This window comes from Dufourea novaeangliae, unplaced genomic scaffold, assembly GCF_001272555.1.
Source record: "Dufourea novaeangliae isolate 0120121106 unplaced genomic scaffold, ASM127255v1 scaffold162, whole genome shotgun sequence".
Taxonomy (NCBI): domain Eukaryota; kingdom Metazoa; phylum Arthropoda; class Insecta; order Hymenoptera; family Halictidae; genus Dufourea; species Dufourea novaeangliae.
In genome coordinates this window covers 2,069,533-2,084,687 of record NW_015374046.1, presented here as the reverse complement: position 1 = coordinate 2,084,687, position 15,155 = coordinate 2,069,533, and the positions used below count along the sequence as shown (strand labels likewise).

At 35.2% G+C, this 15,155-nt stretch overlaps 1 protein-coding gene across 1 annotated transcript in view; it reads right to left on the bottom strand.

The window, feature by feature from the left end:
* LOC107189683 (lachesin-like) overlaps positions 1–14,743 on the bottom strand; it is a 44,880-nt gene extending 30,137 nt beyond the window's left edge. Inside the window, exon 1 of the mRNA XM_015578267.1 lies at positions 14,689–14,743. Within this exon, the coding sequence (XP_015433753.1) occupies positions 14,689–14,743 (55 nt within the window). The remainder of the gene's footprint in view (positions 1–14,688) is intronic.
* Between the last annotated feature and the right edge of the window lie 412 nt (positions 14,744–15,155).

Genomic DNA, 15,155 nt, shown 5'->3' with positions numbered 1-15,155 from the left:
TGCTCAAATTGGAGAAAATGGTTGAAACCATTATTAGCACGTTCAAAATCACAACTCTGATTCCAGGCCTTCACCGTAGTAGTTATAATTAACTGTGAAATTGTTGATTGTAGTAGTTAAAACTAAACACAGTAACTCAAATTTATTATAATAATTAATTACATCAGTTAAAATTAAATAGATTAATTTTTTACTTGTATAATTCATCAGAATAGTTATAATTAACTTAATAAAAAAATATTTCGAACGAGAGTTAGTTAGTATTTAGTTAGTTACAAACTGCAGTTGTAAATATTGTCAAGAAATATTTTATTAAATAAAAAATCAAGACCACCTCAAATTTATCGAATGAAATTGTATATTTTCATAAGCTCCAATCAATGCATCTTCGCATTCTTTTTAGAGAAGTATTATGTTAACTGAGGAAGCAAAATTTATTAGTTCAAATGTTAAGATCTTTTTGTATAGCAAAAAGCTGGACATGAAACTTACCTGAAACGATATGTGTGAATTGAACGCAATCGAAATGAATTCAAGGTACATTTAAATCTCTTGTAAACGGTCCCAATAAATTAGAAATCGGCGGTGCGATTGAGGTCGACAGGAAGAACCTTCGCGGAAGGTTGAGGTTGTTTTTGAGGGTGGCGGGGCGGGAACAGCCGACGAAATTACATCGAGTTTTCCGTAGCAGCGGGCGGGTCAAATATCTATCCGGATTTTCAGATCACGGGAGCTCCGTGCTAACTCGGAAAATTCCGTGGATTCCAGGACTGGGGGAGGCAAAGGTTGTCTCGACGCTCGGGAAAGACAAAGTAAGGGCAACGGAAGTTGCATCACGTGCGGGAAAATTCTCTCGCGCGCGCGCACGCTACCGGTGGAATCTTTTCTGTAAATACAGATTCTCGCCAAAGGCTACGCTGGGATATTTCGAAGACTTTTGTTACGAGTTTCCATGGACGAAAAGACTCACGATTGTTCGGTCGAGATGAAAGGTTGAAACGTTTCGGGGAACGTTGCTTCCGGACGGTTTCTCGGTTTGTACACGCGTGTTGAGTGTTGATACATTCGCAACTAACCGATACTTTATTAACAGCGTACTTGCTTTTCTAGTATATTAAAGCCTCCCGTATCCGAATTGATAGGGAGACATAATAAACGTTCGGATAAAGAAATTTTTCGGATCATTGAAAGGTCACTTTTCTGATACTAAATTTCAGTTCACTTAAATAGAGATCAAGAAAATTGACTACTTGTTTAAACATTTATGAATCCTATATATTTTTCGCTTCTAAATAAAAGAAATGTTTCAATATAAGCAACTGCGTAGAATACGATCGAATAGAAGAAAATGTTATCTTGTATACAGGGTGCAACATTTAAGTTGACACATGGAAATATCATAAAGCAAAGTATTTCATAAGAAAATATGTTAGACAATAATTGTTTGGTTTCGAGAAGGAAAGAAAATGACATTTATTTTTAATCTGGTGAACGTTTTGAAGGTTATTTGAAAGTCATCTTATTGGATTCAGAATAAAATAGAAAACTCGTTGGATGTGATGAAAGTTTTGTTTTTTATTGTATTTCACAGAGCCCTATAGGCTATAAATGCATAATATCCGCAGTCTAGTGATTATTTTGTAAATATCTCGTTAACTATTAGGTTTAGGACGTATGAAGATAAACACATTTGTGTTCAGAATTTGACACTCTATCGATCTATGGTACAAAAAGGGTCAGCCCGTTAAAAAAAAATCAAGGTGACCTTGAAATCTCTGAAATGCCTACATTCACAAAAAAGCACGTACCTTATAAGATGTGCCCTTTCATGCCATTTAAGTTTCACGCCTCAAAAGTTTCATAAAGTGTATTGTTAAGTCATTATTCGATGCGATCAAGTTAGCTGAGACACCCCAAAGTAATAACTTTCCACCACTACCACCCGGCTTTCCCCCACTACCAGTTCGACTTTTTCCCTTAATTCCCTTGATCTGGTAACGCTGTTCGAGGTCTGAGCCGCTCTGCTCGTGATCAATCAGTCGCGTAGTTCTGTCCTAAACAGTAAACGACCATGTACAGTGTCAATCGAAAGAAAATGTTAAAATCATTGTTATTTTAAAGATTGTGAAGTATGGAATAATTTCATATTAGGAGTGTGAACATTGATTTAACTCCCTGTACATTTAAAAACTTCATTTTACATTTTTAATTTACGTTCGCACATTGAATCACCTTTTTCGTGAGTACTATCATGGTTGTTAAACAATTTCATTTTTTGATGTACAATTATCATTGAACATTATGTTATTACCGATGAAAATCATATTTTTTACAACTACGAAATATTAAAAACTGCGGATTTGCTCATTTGCGTTTATATAGTTTGCAAAAATTTTGAGATGAGACTGAAATTATATTAAGCATTTGATGTTTTTATAAACTATTAGTTTGCTATTAGGTATATTACTTTTTCAGTCATTTGGATTTAATTAGTTTCCCCAATACACGTTTTCAGATGGTCTGTTCCATTACGATTGATGATCGGGAAAGAAGGATACAATGATAGTATGTTCACAAAAAATCATAAATTTCTATGCGTGATCGTTTTATTATTCTCTTATAAATCTTTCTAGATTTACGCCTGGCATTCTATGATAAAAGAGATCATCCTTTTCACGTCTTATATAGAGGATTCGAAGAATCCTATCGATATTTCCATCCTCGAGGAGTGCCAATCGGGGCTACGATCGTGTTGAATAATAAATTCATCGTTAATCAATACAACATCGACTGAAATGTAAAAGTATATGACATATTTCTTGTAATGCATATGTACAAATCTAGTATACTCCTGGATATACAAGGTATCTCTGAATTGATAGTACGACCCGAAAAGAGTTGATTCTGTTTGCAAAAATGTGTAAAAAATGTGTAAAAATTTAGTCTTCGTTTTCGAGATACCTGTGTATGTAACGATCCTAAATAAAATTTATATTAAAGTTATTCTGTTAAATCATTGTTAATTTTTATGGAAAGGTGAAGACCAGAATATGGTTAAGTTTCTATACTATTCATACATACTTAGGTCACCTGTCACATATGTAAGTATTGAATTTCATTTCTTATTACTGGTGTCACTAGTTTAAGATCCAACATACATGACAATTTCTGCATTTAAAGTATTCGGCACTTAATCAAGGGAGATAAATAGTTTATCACTGTAAATGAAAGAGATCGAACACGAATGTTTGCCATAACTACTAAGGTAACTCAAGTGATAATTAGGAAATCTCGTTCTTAATGTCAACATTTAAATATAATAATTATGAAATCGAGAATGTTAATAACGATGGTGACGATTTCACATACTCTATTAACCATGAATGCCGCAGACTTTGCAGATCGGTCACTTCTTTCATCTTTGGTTGTGAATAATTCCTTGCGTTCGTTGGATCTGAGTTTCTTATTTATAGAAAATACTTTTTTATTTATGTTATATATTTAATATATTATAAGTGGTATAAATTCAATTTTTTTCATTTCGATGAAATGATGTTTGCATTTTACCCTATTTAAGAATATTGTTAAACGTTAATAAACTTGTTTTATGCTTTTAACATTCTAGACATGTTTAATTATATTACGTGACCTCTTTCATAAATACTGTCTAAGTAAAAAATAGTGATTTTGTTAATCGCAAGTGGATTTGACTGATTAACACCAAACTTAAATTTATATTTCATTTGAAGTAGACTTTTCTGAAACGTGATTCTAAAATATAACTAATCGTAATTATAATAAAAATAATAAAGCGATATTATTGAATGTATAAGTCTATTTATTTGATATAAAAATATTATTGAGAATTTTATTATAATAAGTTCAATAAAAGAACAATCTGGAGAAAATGAAAGTATAATCATAAAGCTAGATAATATTCATAATTTCTACTCATGGTTTATTCATTTTTGTTTCGTAGGAAGTATTACATTGACTCATTGTTACAAATAGACTTATACCATTTTAAAAAAAACATGCAATTCCAACTAACAGTCAAACTTTTTTTGACTAAATCATGAGAATATTATAAATATCTATCTGTAACTGAAACCAACTTTAACTTATTTGTTCCAAATTGGACCTCTAACACTTTAGAAAAAACCGATCCTATTATTAAAAAATTATTGTAAGAATTGTGGCCCCGAGGATTCTTCTGGTTGAGCTATAACTTTCCTACGTTAACTAACTTAACATTGATAAGTTGAATTATCACTTTTCTAAAGGAGCACAGTCAAACTTCTAGCACCTTGGGTACATAGCATACCTTTACAGTGTTTTAACACATCTAAAGAAACCTTTTCTGTATTTATATAAATCCCTGCCGCAAGAGAGAGCGAAAGTGAGTCTCCTACAGATTTAAGGTTCATAGAGACGTGGCTGCACGCGTACGTACAAAGGAAGTGGATTCTCTTTAGCGAATAAGGGAGGAATACTCCTCCTCAGGATACTTATCAGATCGGAGCACGCGCCTATTGATTTTGGCTTAAACGGAGAATCCCACCAATAGATAGAAGTTAGAGCTGAGACGCGAGTCAGTCTCGTAATGCCAGTTTTTCTTCCCCTAAATCCCGTCAATCCACGTCACTGTACTCGAGACGGAAAATGAAAATTAGAACGCGAAGATAGCAAAGCCGGTAGAAATTCTTTACTTTAACCTTTATTTACGTAACATCCGATAACGTACAATTGTTATCAAAAGTAATACATATTACGATCCTAAGTTAAATCAAGAATTTATATACAAAGTGTTTAAAAAAATGGTTCGAGACTTTAGGTGGTCATAGCACTCGATGTGAAGAATAACAAAGTGCTTAATTAACGTAGGTCTGAAAATGATCCATTGAGTGTAAAATACAAAAGTTTGTTTTCACATTCACAACAGATATCTTTGTGAATAAAGATACCGAATTGGGGTTATTGGAATAGAACATTCACATCTGTGGATATTGTTTACACATTTAGACGCAAGAGCCAGAGTGTATTAAATCCAATTTGTGTGAAGAATCATATGTTATCAGCTTCTATCACCATTTCGGCCGCAGTCGGTATATATAAGATGTTCATAAAAGTTCACACTATACCCTGGATTCATGAAAAATTGGTCAAAATAAATGGAAGATGTTTAAACAAATTTTCAGATTAAAAAATACTAGAATTCCATTTTTAATTCTAAGGATAAGAATATTAATACACGTACCTACATATAGGTATAGCTTATTGTTAGACAATAAAACTTGATCACATCTTAATAATTTCAGACAGTACCCAATGCTATTTATGTTTCTTAATACTTTAATTCAACGAAACTCAGAAGCTAATTATAATACACTATATTTCTAAGTTATTTTCTCGATTGTTTTTCATGCTATAACAGACTGTAGGAACCTCTGAATCCGAATCAAAATGTCAAAATCAAAATAATTTATATTAGTCTAGCGGTGGCAAAAAATAAGATTCTATACACTCTATATTCAGTTCAATTAGACCTAAACTGTAGGTATTAAATTTGCAAGTTATTCGCCAATTCCATCCGTTTCGAACATAATCCGGTAACCGTATGAAACGGAACGGATGTTTAATTCATATCCATTGTAACGAGCCTCGAGCTACTTCCTAATGGAAATCGGACGTATTATTTTCAATACCTCCTTCGAAAAAGAAATGACCATTAAATTTTCTTCCTCTTGGCCTTGTCATTTGAATTCTTTGTTTCCGTTTTCCAGGGCACTCGAAATAGTCGGAATCCTGGATACAGTTAACCGTTACGTCTTTGAAAGGCTGAAACCGCGGCCACGGAACAGGGGAAGAGGGAGGAAAACTTTACTGAACGAGAAAAATAAAATAAAACCGGTAGTCGGTTGTGCTTCCAGCGTACCGTGGGGATTGTCTCGTTAGCATAATCTGTCGACTCGGAGAGGCTGCTACTCGAACGCCCGTCTTTTTCTTCCCTCTTTCTTCTTTGGCCTTTGTACGTTTCTTTACTGCCTGTGTATCCTATCAGGCAGTCGCTATGTTATCTTCTTCGACGCGTCTTCGACGCCAGAAAAAGCCTGTCGCGCTGGCTCACGCTCGTCGAAAGGGGTGCACATCTCTTTGTTTAACGGCTTGGCCGTCGTAATAAAATTGTCTTCTTTCACTTGGTGGCCGGTATATCGATCAACTAGCTCGTGGAACCGATTCTTGAGAATTTAAAATGTCCAAATGGTGTTTAGGTTATCACAGAAGTTGAATGGTTCTTCTGAAAGGTGAGTTGAAAGCTGTCTTATTGGACAAGATTACCACTTATCTTTTTGATATAATAGGATATTTCGTTGTATTAATCTATCCAATTATTTAAGTATCTACCATGAAATAATAATAATACAGGGTGATTCAGAGATGCATGTTAATACTTCAGGGGATATATCTACACTCTAATATAAGTAAAAAACGTCATATGAACATATGTCTTATATACTTTAGTTTCCAGGTATGAATGATTAAAGAAAATGTTCGAAATGCTTAACTTGTGCCTTAACACGGTTTCAGACATGGCAGACGTGGTTCATTTTTGTTTTAACTACAATACACAAGAATGGAAAATGTTAGGGTGGTTTTATAATTATGCTGCGTAGTGTATTTATTTCCTGGTACATTGTAGTATAGCTGAAGTATTGATATTTACAATACTTTATAAATATCTGTAATAAAAGGTTTAATAAAAAATCAGACGTTGGTCTTGGACTGAATTGACTTGGAGAGGTCATATTGGTTAAATGGAAGGCAATATTTCTGCTTTTAAATTCATATGATCCATAAAACTAAGTTAATAACGAGCTACAACATTATCACTTTCAGTTTATCCCGAGTTAAAAGTGAACCTGAGTACAAAATTATCATTTTGCATAAAAAAACCGTATTACATAATCAAGTTCAACTTTTTATTTTTAGAAATAAACATACTTATTTATGAATAAACTCCTGGATCCGATATGTCGTTTACAACGCTCATGGAATAAACAATTGCTTTGCTCATTCTCTAATTTTCATCATAGTTCAAAATTCAAACCGATTTTCAGTCTGACCACGTAGACAATAAACTTGTATTATTCGTTAAACTTTGTCCAGTAATTATGATCATTCTGATATACCCTACAATATGAAAACTTTGGTACCTGGTAGCAACCTCTAAAAAACTAATCAAATTTTAAAAAATTACATACACTCAGCTTTCAGGTGGGAGAACTAAATAACAGTGTGCCTCGATATAATTTTAAGACTTCAATTTTAAGAACCACCCTAGTGTAAATAATGAACATTAGATGAAATCAGATATACAGTGGCCATAAAACATACATAAATACACATAATATAAAGAGAAGTGACGATGTATTCTTACAATCTCCTAGATAATGGTATTTTTTATTCGAATGTTATCGGGTTTGTTACACTGGATATTTTCAGTTTGATGTCCGAGTTTGGTGGACAAACAAATATAGCAAACCTTAATCGGTCATCAAGGTATTAATACATACTTGTTGAAAATTGTAACTGTGTTTTTACCAAGGAAGGCCATCGCTTGAACAAAAGCTTGTTTTAATAGTTTGATTTCAACGATATTTAACTGTCAGAGATGTTGAATCACTTGACTAAACTTGAAACTCCATTTTCATTTAAATATTAAGTTAAAATAAAGTGCAATGCAAATTATGTCGAGTATTTACCGTGAAAGGGATGGATTTACCCCATCGGTCATCTAAGTATTTGTTAAATCGTGGCGATGGAGAAATATGAAAAAATGTTAGAGTATCGTTAGTTAATGGTCCCCTCATTTTTTAAGGAATTTTCAAAATAAGTTCTAATAATTATTTTATAACTTTAATGATTAACAGAATTAGATTTCAACAGTACCAGAAATAATAAAAATGTATTACAGCAGTGGACAGGATATTGTAACGAAACATTCAAATGTTATTAGATGCTGTTCAAATGGCTCAGTGCACACGACTGTTCACGCTTCAATTATGTTTCCGTGCACTGAATAGTATTTCACCATATTATACTTGAACTGTGATCATACCGTGACTGGATCCTCAACCTAAATTAAGCTTCACCCTTACAATTTGATACTGTTATGCTACGTAACTTCATGAACTTTACGGTAACTTCTGATAAATTTCATAGTTTAGTTTCACCAAGAAGCGAAATACACGTAATGCGATATTACAATATCCTTGGTTTATTGTGATATTATATCTGCGATTTTGTTTATGTTAATGTAAATTCTAGTACCATCTGTTTCATCGTTGTGGTTTTCTATGTTAATATACATTTTTTTAATACTATTTTAATCTTTATAGTTGTAGTAAAATTTACAAATTACCGTTCATGTTTGTAGTGATAAATTTTGTATACTAAAGTACGTTGTGTTACAGTTTATTTTAATTCTTTAAACTCCAATCTTTATCATTCTATTAAAACAACTGGAGAAATTCTGAATATTTATTTATTATAAACGGCTATTTATTTCTTATCACATAATAAAACATAAAACACGATTATGAATAGAAGAGTTTAATGAAGAATGATGTGCCACATTCAAAAGATTATCAATATATTAGTATGTATAATATTTGTAACATAATATAATAAATTTTCTAACAATTTAATTTTTTTTCATCCAAATGGTATGATGAATTGATTTTTTTTTCATAAACTCTGACTTGTTTCTGTGTTCGATTATGCTAAAGTCTCTTGATGTACAGACTGGCCATAAATTAGTGTCACAAAGTTTTGCAGGTTATACATATTATAATATGTATCAAATCTAGAAAAGATGTTTTATCAATACATATAACAGATCGAGAATACATTTGTTTTCGAGATAGCTTTTATATTAACTATAGCCTCGATTAAGCTTAAAAAAAAAACTAAAAATAAATTTAATAAGTGTGTCCGTCGTAAAGAAACGTGATTTTAGCGGTTCCGTTGCGATCGTAAGTTACACGTGGACGCTGCGTTTTGACTAAAAATATTTACAGAATCTTTAATATTATTCGGTATAGTTTGGTTTTGGCTCTTGCATTTTTGCTGAGCAGAAATAGGGACATGTTAAACTTTATATTAAATGAACTATTATTAAGTTAAAATGTTTTTAAAAATACTTTTACTTAAATTTAATTATAAAGGGAGGTTGAAATTTTATATCTAATACGTTCTTTCGACGATCGTTGCGTAAATAAATAATAAAAATCAATTTCTGCGATAGCAGAACTTTTACATGATTAGAAATAGGGGCATTGACCTTACCAGCGAAACCAACAGGCACAGAAAATGCATTCAGCGATTCTTGCATGTTTGTTTATCGACAAAGTGCGCGAGATACGAGGGATACAGAAATTAGCACGTGACGTTAGCCGGATAACGTCTCCGTAACGTTCGTACCGTTCGCTGGTTCGTGGGGACGATCAACGAACTGTCCCAGTGATATTGGGAATTAAATAATACCTGACGTGCTCGTCTGTCATCGGCTCGGACTATCGATGAAGGATGGAACGGATCGAAATGACGTGACGCGACGGTCATTCAACGATCCCGCGTGCGGAATCATACCCTCCCAGCGGGAGAAGATTCTCACGGCGCGATATAAAGGATTTTTGCAAACTCAAGAAGCTCGTAAATTTTACGAGAAACGTGCCAGTGGGTCCGCTGCTGACGGGCTACCAGACGACTTGACTTGCGAACTTCCGCGCGTTAACCACTCCACCCTCCACCCCCTACCACCACTTGCGCGGGAAAATGGGCATTTAAACGTAATTTTTCATGGCTACGTAAATCACCCGGCTCTGTCATAATTTTACTGCACATGTTTTGCGACCGGTTTGTAGCGCTTACGGGGCGTGCCTGCCGGTTGAGTGCTATTTAAATGAAATTTTAGTTATTAATTATCGGTATCATTGAAACTGCTAATAATTATTATTTAAATGAAATTTTAAGATATGAATTTCGAACGGTATCGCGAATATCATGTAGATGAATATTGGAATTGATTAATATTGATTAATATCGAGCAATGGTTTCAGAATTAGTTTGTTGAAAGAGTTCCATGCATTTTTTGCGACTGTTTTGTCATTTGTCCGACTTTGATTTTCCCGACGATGAAAGAAAATAATATCATATTACTAATTAACACATCGACTGCCATAGTGAAAAAAGCTGTACGTAGCCAGACACACTTCATTTTGTTTATAGAGTTATAAATCGTTGAAACTGTATGCGTTTTAATGATAGAGGCTGTTGGTCGTGTTTCAAATTATATTGCAATATTAAATATTACGCAGAAATTTTATAACTCTTAAAAGGATGGGGGGGCAACCAATTTTTTTCTTGTAGAGTGAGGCAGAAGCCACTTTTTTTCGTTCAGGGGGGACGAGTGCCTCCCCTCACCCTTGGCTACGCTCATGGTTTTCTGTAAAATTAAAAAAAAAGTCCTGAAATTTCATCCCACTTCATAAACCTCCGTGTATATAGTGGATGTAGTTATAAACACGTGAAATATGTAAGTACTGAGAGGAGTAGTAAAAAAATTGAATCATTGTAATTGTTTGAATATGGATCGATATAGGAAAATAACCTTCCATCGATCTAATAGACACAATCAGTTGAAGACGCGTTTCGACGACACCGTAGTGCATCGTTAGTGTTACAACTTGAATATACAGTCGAATATTAGTTATAAACCGTTAAGGACAAATTTGACCGACAGAAACGTGACAACGTAAGTAAAAAGTGATGGAAATATTATACCGAAGAAAAAATTGTAATATTAGTATTCAAACTATATCTATTATACAAAATGGATTGTTAAAACATATACGAATTTTTATTTTTGTTTTAAGGCACAGTTATAGGGACAGTGGTATTGCTCGCAGATTTGAATGAATTCCCAATTAATTCTTTATATTTAATGCATAAAGTATATTTTTTAATGAAAGAGATGTTAAATAATATTATGTTCAAAACTGAGACGAATTTTAAGTTAAGCATCACGTAAAACGATTAAATAAAGTTACGCTACACTCTTAAAGTGGCAGTAATTGGGACATCTATCCTATGACCATTTTACCCATCAAACCCAATTTCGAAACGTGTTAATGTATTCTATCATATCTACAATCCTGTCATTAAATTGTATAAACTATATACGTATATTTACTTTCACTGTATAACAAATAAATCTCTTACGAGATTTGAATGCTTCAATAAAAACAAGATATTAAATTAGTCTGAAACTTTCCGTGGCAGTGGTTGTTTAAAACGTACATTTCGTCTTATCTTATAAAAAAAACATGCAGCAAATTGATTTGTCTTCGCGGAAGCATTCAAATCTCCACTAGAACTAGATAAACGTTGATAACACACCCAGACAGGAAGCATAACCTAAAATATCTTAAGCAAAACGATATCGGGACCAGTCCTCCACCCTTTGCAAACGGCCAGGAACTGTCAGGGAAATGAAATTTGTCACCCTCCTTAACCCGCTTAACATCAACGGAACTATCCGCGAGGAAACGTAACGCGTCCAATCTTGAACGCTTTCCCCATCTTTCTCCCCCGTCGATGTCCCTCCGCGGTATAATTATATTGCGTTAAAAGCGTGCTTGTTAAATCCGGAAATTCAGTTTCTCGCGATCCAACGAAATAAGTTTACGGGGACGAAATCGCGGCGAAACGTAGGCACCGGGCCACTGCAACAGAGTACATTTATCCGCGTAGTGGCATAACTAAGTAGCGGTGGCTCGGCGTGGCGAATAGCTTTTTAACCGTTCCTATCAGTCTAAAAAGCCTTGAGGTTCTGTTACTTACTGGAAGGGCTGCCGCGCCGCTATTCAGGTCCGGGGCGCTGCGCGTGCCCAACTAAATCACGCCGGATTTAAGTGGATTCTACAAACTCCCCTAGACCCGACTACCACGATGTATTGCCCTTGTAGGGTAGTTGCGGCGCCATTCTACCGCAACGCGGATATACTCGGCTAAGAGATTCAAGGCAGTAGGAGGCCTCCTTCCTACCCCTCTCTGCGCTCGTGTTACTTCCCGTCGGATCTTATGAACGCGTCAACAATAAACCGGGAGTTTCTTGGTTAATTTCATTCCCAGTTCGGTTCCAATCGATTTTTCGCACCCTTCAATCTTGGAATTGCTTTTTCCAGCTGACTCGGCTGACCCATTGTCAAGCGACTTTCGATGATAAAATGATTACAATTTTGTACCCTGACACGTGTACTTATTTCTGGCTCGTTCACTGTAATGGACAGACAATATAAATATAGAAATATAGACTGCGCGCCAGGCCGTGTTGGTGTTTAGAAAGGGACGGGTTACTTTTGGAATCGCAGACCCCCAGAACCTCACCCTCTGCTATTTAGATTTAAAAATGGATGTTAAGTCCTTGGAAAGTTATCTACAGGGGTGTCGCGATTATTGTCCCGAACTCGGATCCGCGCCGGGACAATAATCGTGGACTACGCGAAACGCTTCTGACCCTCGTGAATACGTTTTTTTCTCGTATGTACGAGCATACGGTACGTGTTGTTACGTGTTACCCGATAGGTAGCACGTATTGTACAATATAATGTTAAAGCGAGAGACTTCAGATTAGCGACGTCGTTTTGGTAACGACGCCAAAACAGAGACAGTGTAGAGTCGTGATACGACTATAGAATAGAAAAGACGTGTTAAGATAAGTACTCCTCCTCTCCAAATAAATAATTCTTCCTTTTTATTAATATTGCCTTTATTTATTCGGAAGTCATGCCGCGTCCACGCAACAGTATAATAACCCCTTAAGAGCGAACATATTTTTAGATTCGTTTTCACAAATGCCTAGACAGGTATGTATGGGAAGACTAGTCGCGATGTTTATCCGGTATTAGTTATTCCAGTTGTCAACTCGCGGTACTGGTAGCAAAATTAAGTTTCAACTCTCACCCCGGGGAGAACGCCTAGGCTTTCGTGGTGCTCCGTGCATCTGCGGCTTTCTCATGGAAGTCAGCCGCCGGAAGTTGATGCAATCGCGAACACGAACTTTCAATTTGCCTCTCCTTCACCTGTTCTCATTCCTTTCGTTCGCACCCCGCGTTATTATCGTCTCTTGTCTTTCAACCATACCGATTTCTTTATCGAATCATCGTGATTCTTTCAGTCCGTTCTCTTCCGAAAACAAATGGCTCGACGAGAATGAATGAGTAATGTACTCACCCCTTTATCTATTCGTCACCTAGAAATATTATGCAGCTTCCGACATTTCATTTCTACGCAACCAAACATACGTTACATCGAACCTTAACCGCCCTTAACACTAAATCTATCGAATCCTTTAAAACGCTAAAAAAAGTTGTATACTATCAGGAGGTATAAAAAAAGTTAATGATTTTTGGTCCGGTAAAGTAAAGTGCAGCCCTTTATTCAACTAAGATTTTACCCTGAGATTTAAACTAACAATAAGTGTATTATAACGTCGTCAGACCTGGACTGTGATTGAGTGACTATGGATTGAGTCGGAAAGACTGACTTTTGGATAGATTTTGCTCTCTGATTGTGGGGTTCTTGAAAGGTAGTAGTAGTGGTAGAGATAAGGCAAGAATTAGAAAAGATGACAGTTGATTAGGACCAAGGATGACGTAGCAATTAAGGTTCGATATGATACATGTTTGATAGTACAGTAAATCCTCGATGAGTGTTCGAAGGCTCTGCGACACTGGCAAGGAGAAGTTCTCAGGTGTAATGCTGACTTTTGGATAAAGTTTAGCAGTGATAGTGGCATATGCAGTGGCGTAACTAGGATTTTTGTCTGAGGCAGGCCAGGTCCCCTGAGTTTCGCCTATAAGACTCACCATCAAGCACATGTATGTATTTTATACAATGTGCGTGGGTAACACATAATAAAGTTACACATTTTACAATAATTATTTGCATATTTATTTAACACTAAAACTAAGAATAGAAAGATATATTAGACATAATTCTTAAAAATAAAAAAAAATGAGAAATGAAATTGGAGATTGATTAAAAGCAAGAGTATATTATTTATAGATACCTATAGTTAAAATCTATGTAAGCCTCAATTTGCTGCTTTTCTCTGCAAAAATATTTTCCGCATTCTCCAGCGCTAGTTTCTTTATTGCATTGGACCTTTCAATCGATGTTACAGGATTATTAGTTACAGTTGAATGTTAAAATTAAAAAGCTTAATTCTAATACAATTTTATTTAATACTTTAACGTTTGAGGAGAGTATTTAATTTTTTGTCGTCAGTTGCGTTGAGTGTTGCATTTCGACACAAGTATTTATATTTTATAACATAAAATTTTACTAACTGACGAATGTTGTTTTACATATTTCGGGGGGACCAGGCTCCTCTGGCCCCTACCTAGTTACGCCAATGCGCATATGGACGTTAGTTTATGAAATATTTAATGTTCAGTGCCAAGAAGCCTTCGAACACTAATCGAATATTTAGTGTATAGAAATGAAAGGTCGAAAGACTGAAAAATATTTCTAGGTGAGGAATAGATACGTATATTACAAATGAGTAATTAAATCGCGGTTGGATCTTTGGCTAACGGTCAGGGAAATCGTGAATTCACTTACATAAACAAAGTTGTAGAACTGCGGCGAGGAGGGCTGCGAGTTTCCGTGCTGCCATGAGAATCAACCACTTTTGCGACGACAGTGCGGGATATGAGTTGGCGATCTGAAAGCAAAGAAAACGAGGTTTACCTTTCTGTTTTCCGGGAGTTCGAATGGTACGCGATGTTTGCGCTGTGAACCGGATGCGCGCACGAATCAGATACAGTACCCCTTATTTCACGGGTACACGAATTCACCGGATAGTATGGGAACACGGGCACAGCGGAGAAAATAACAAGAATGGCCGCGAGAGTGTTCTGTCTTGGTGTGCTTAAATGCATCGAAGACGAAATTGGAAAACACGTTTCACTCAATGATTTTTCAATTTTCCAACATTCAAATGACTAGCTTCATAGTATAGTGTTGATTATAGAACATTTTGTTTTGAAAATTGTAGATGTAGTGAGCAAACAAATGTCCTTAATTTT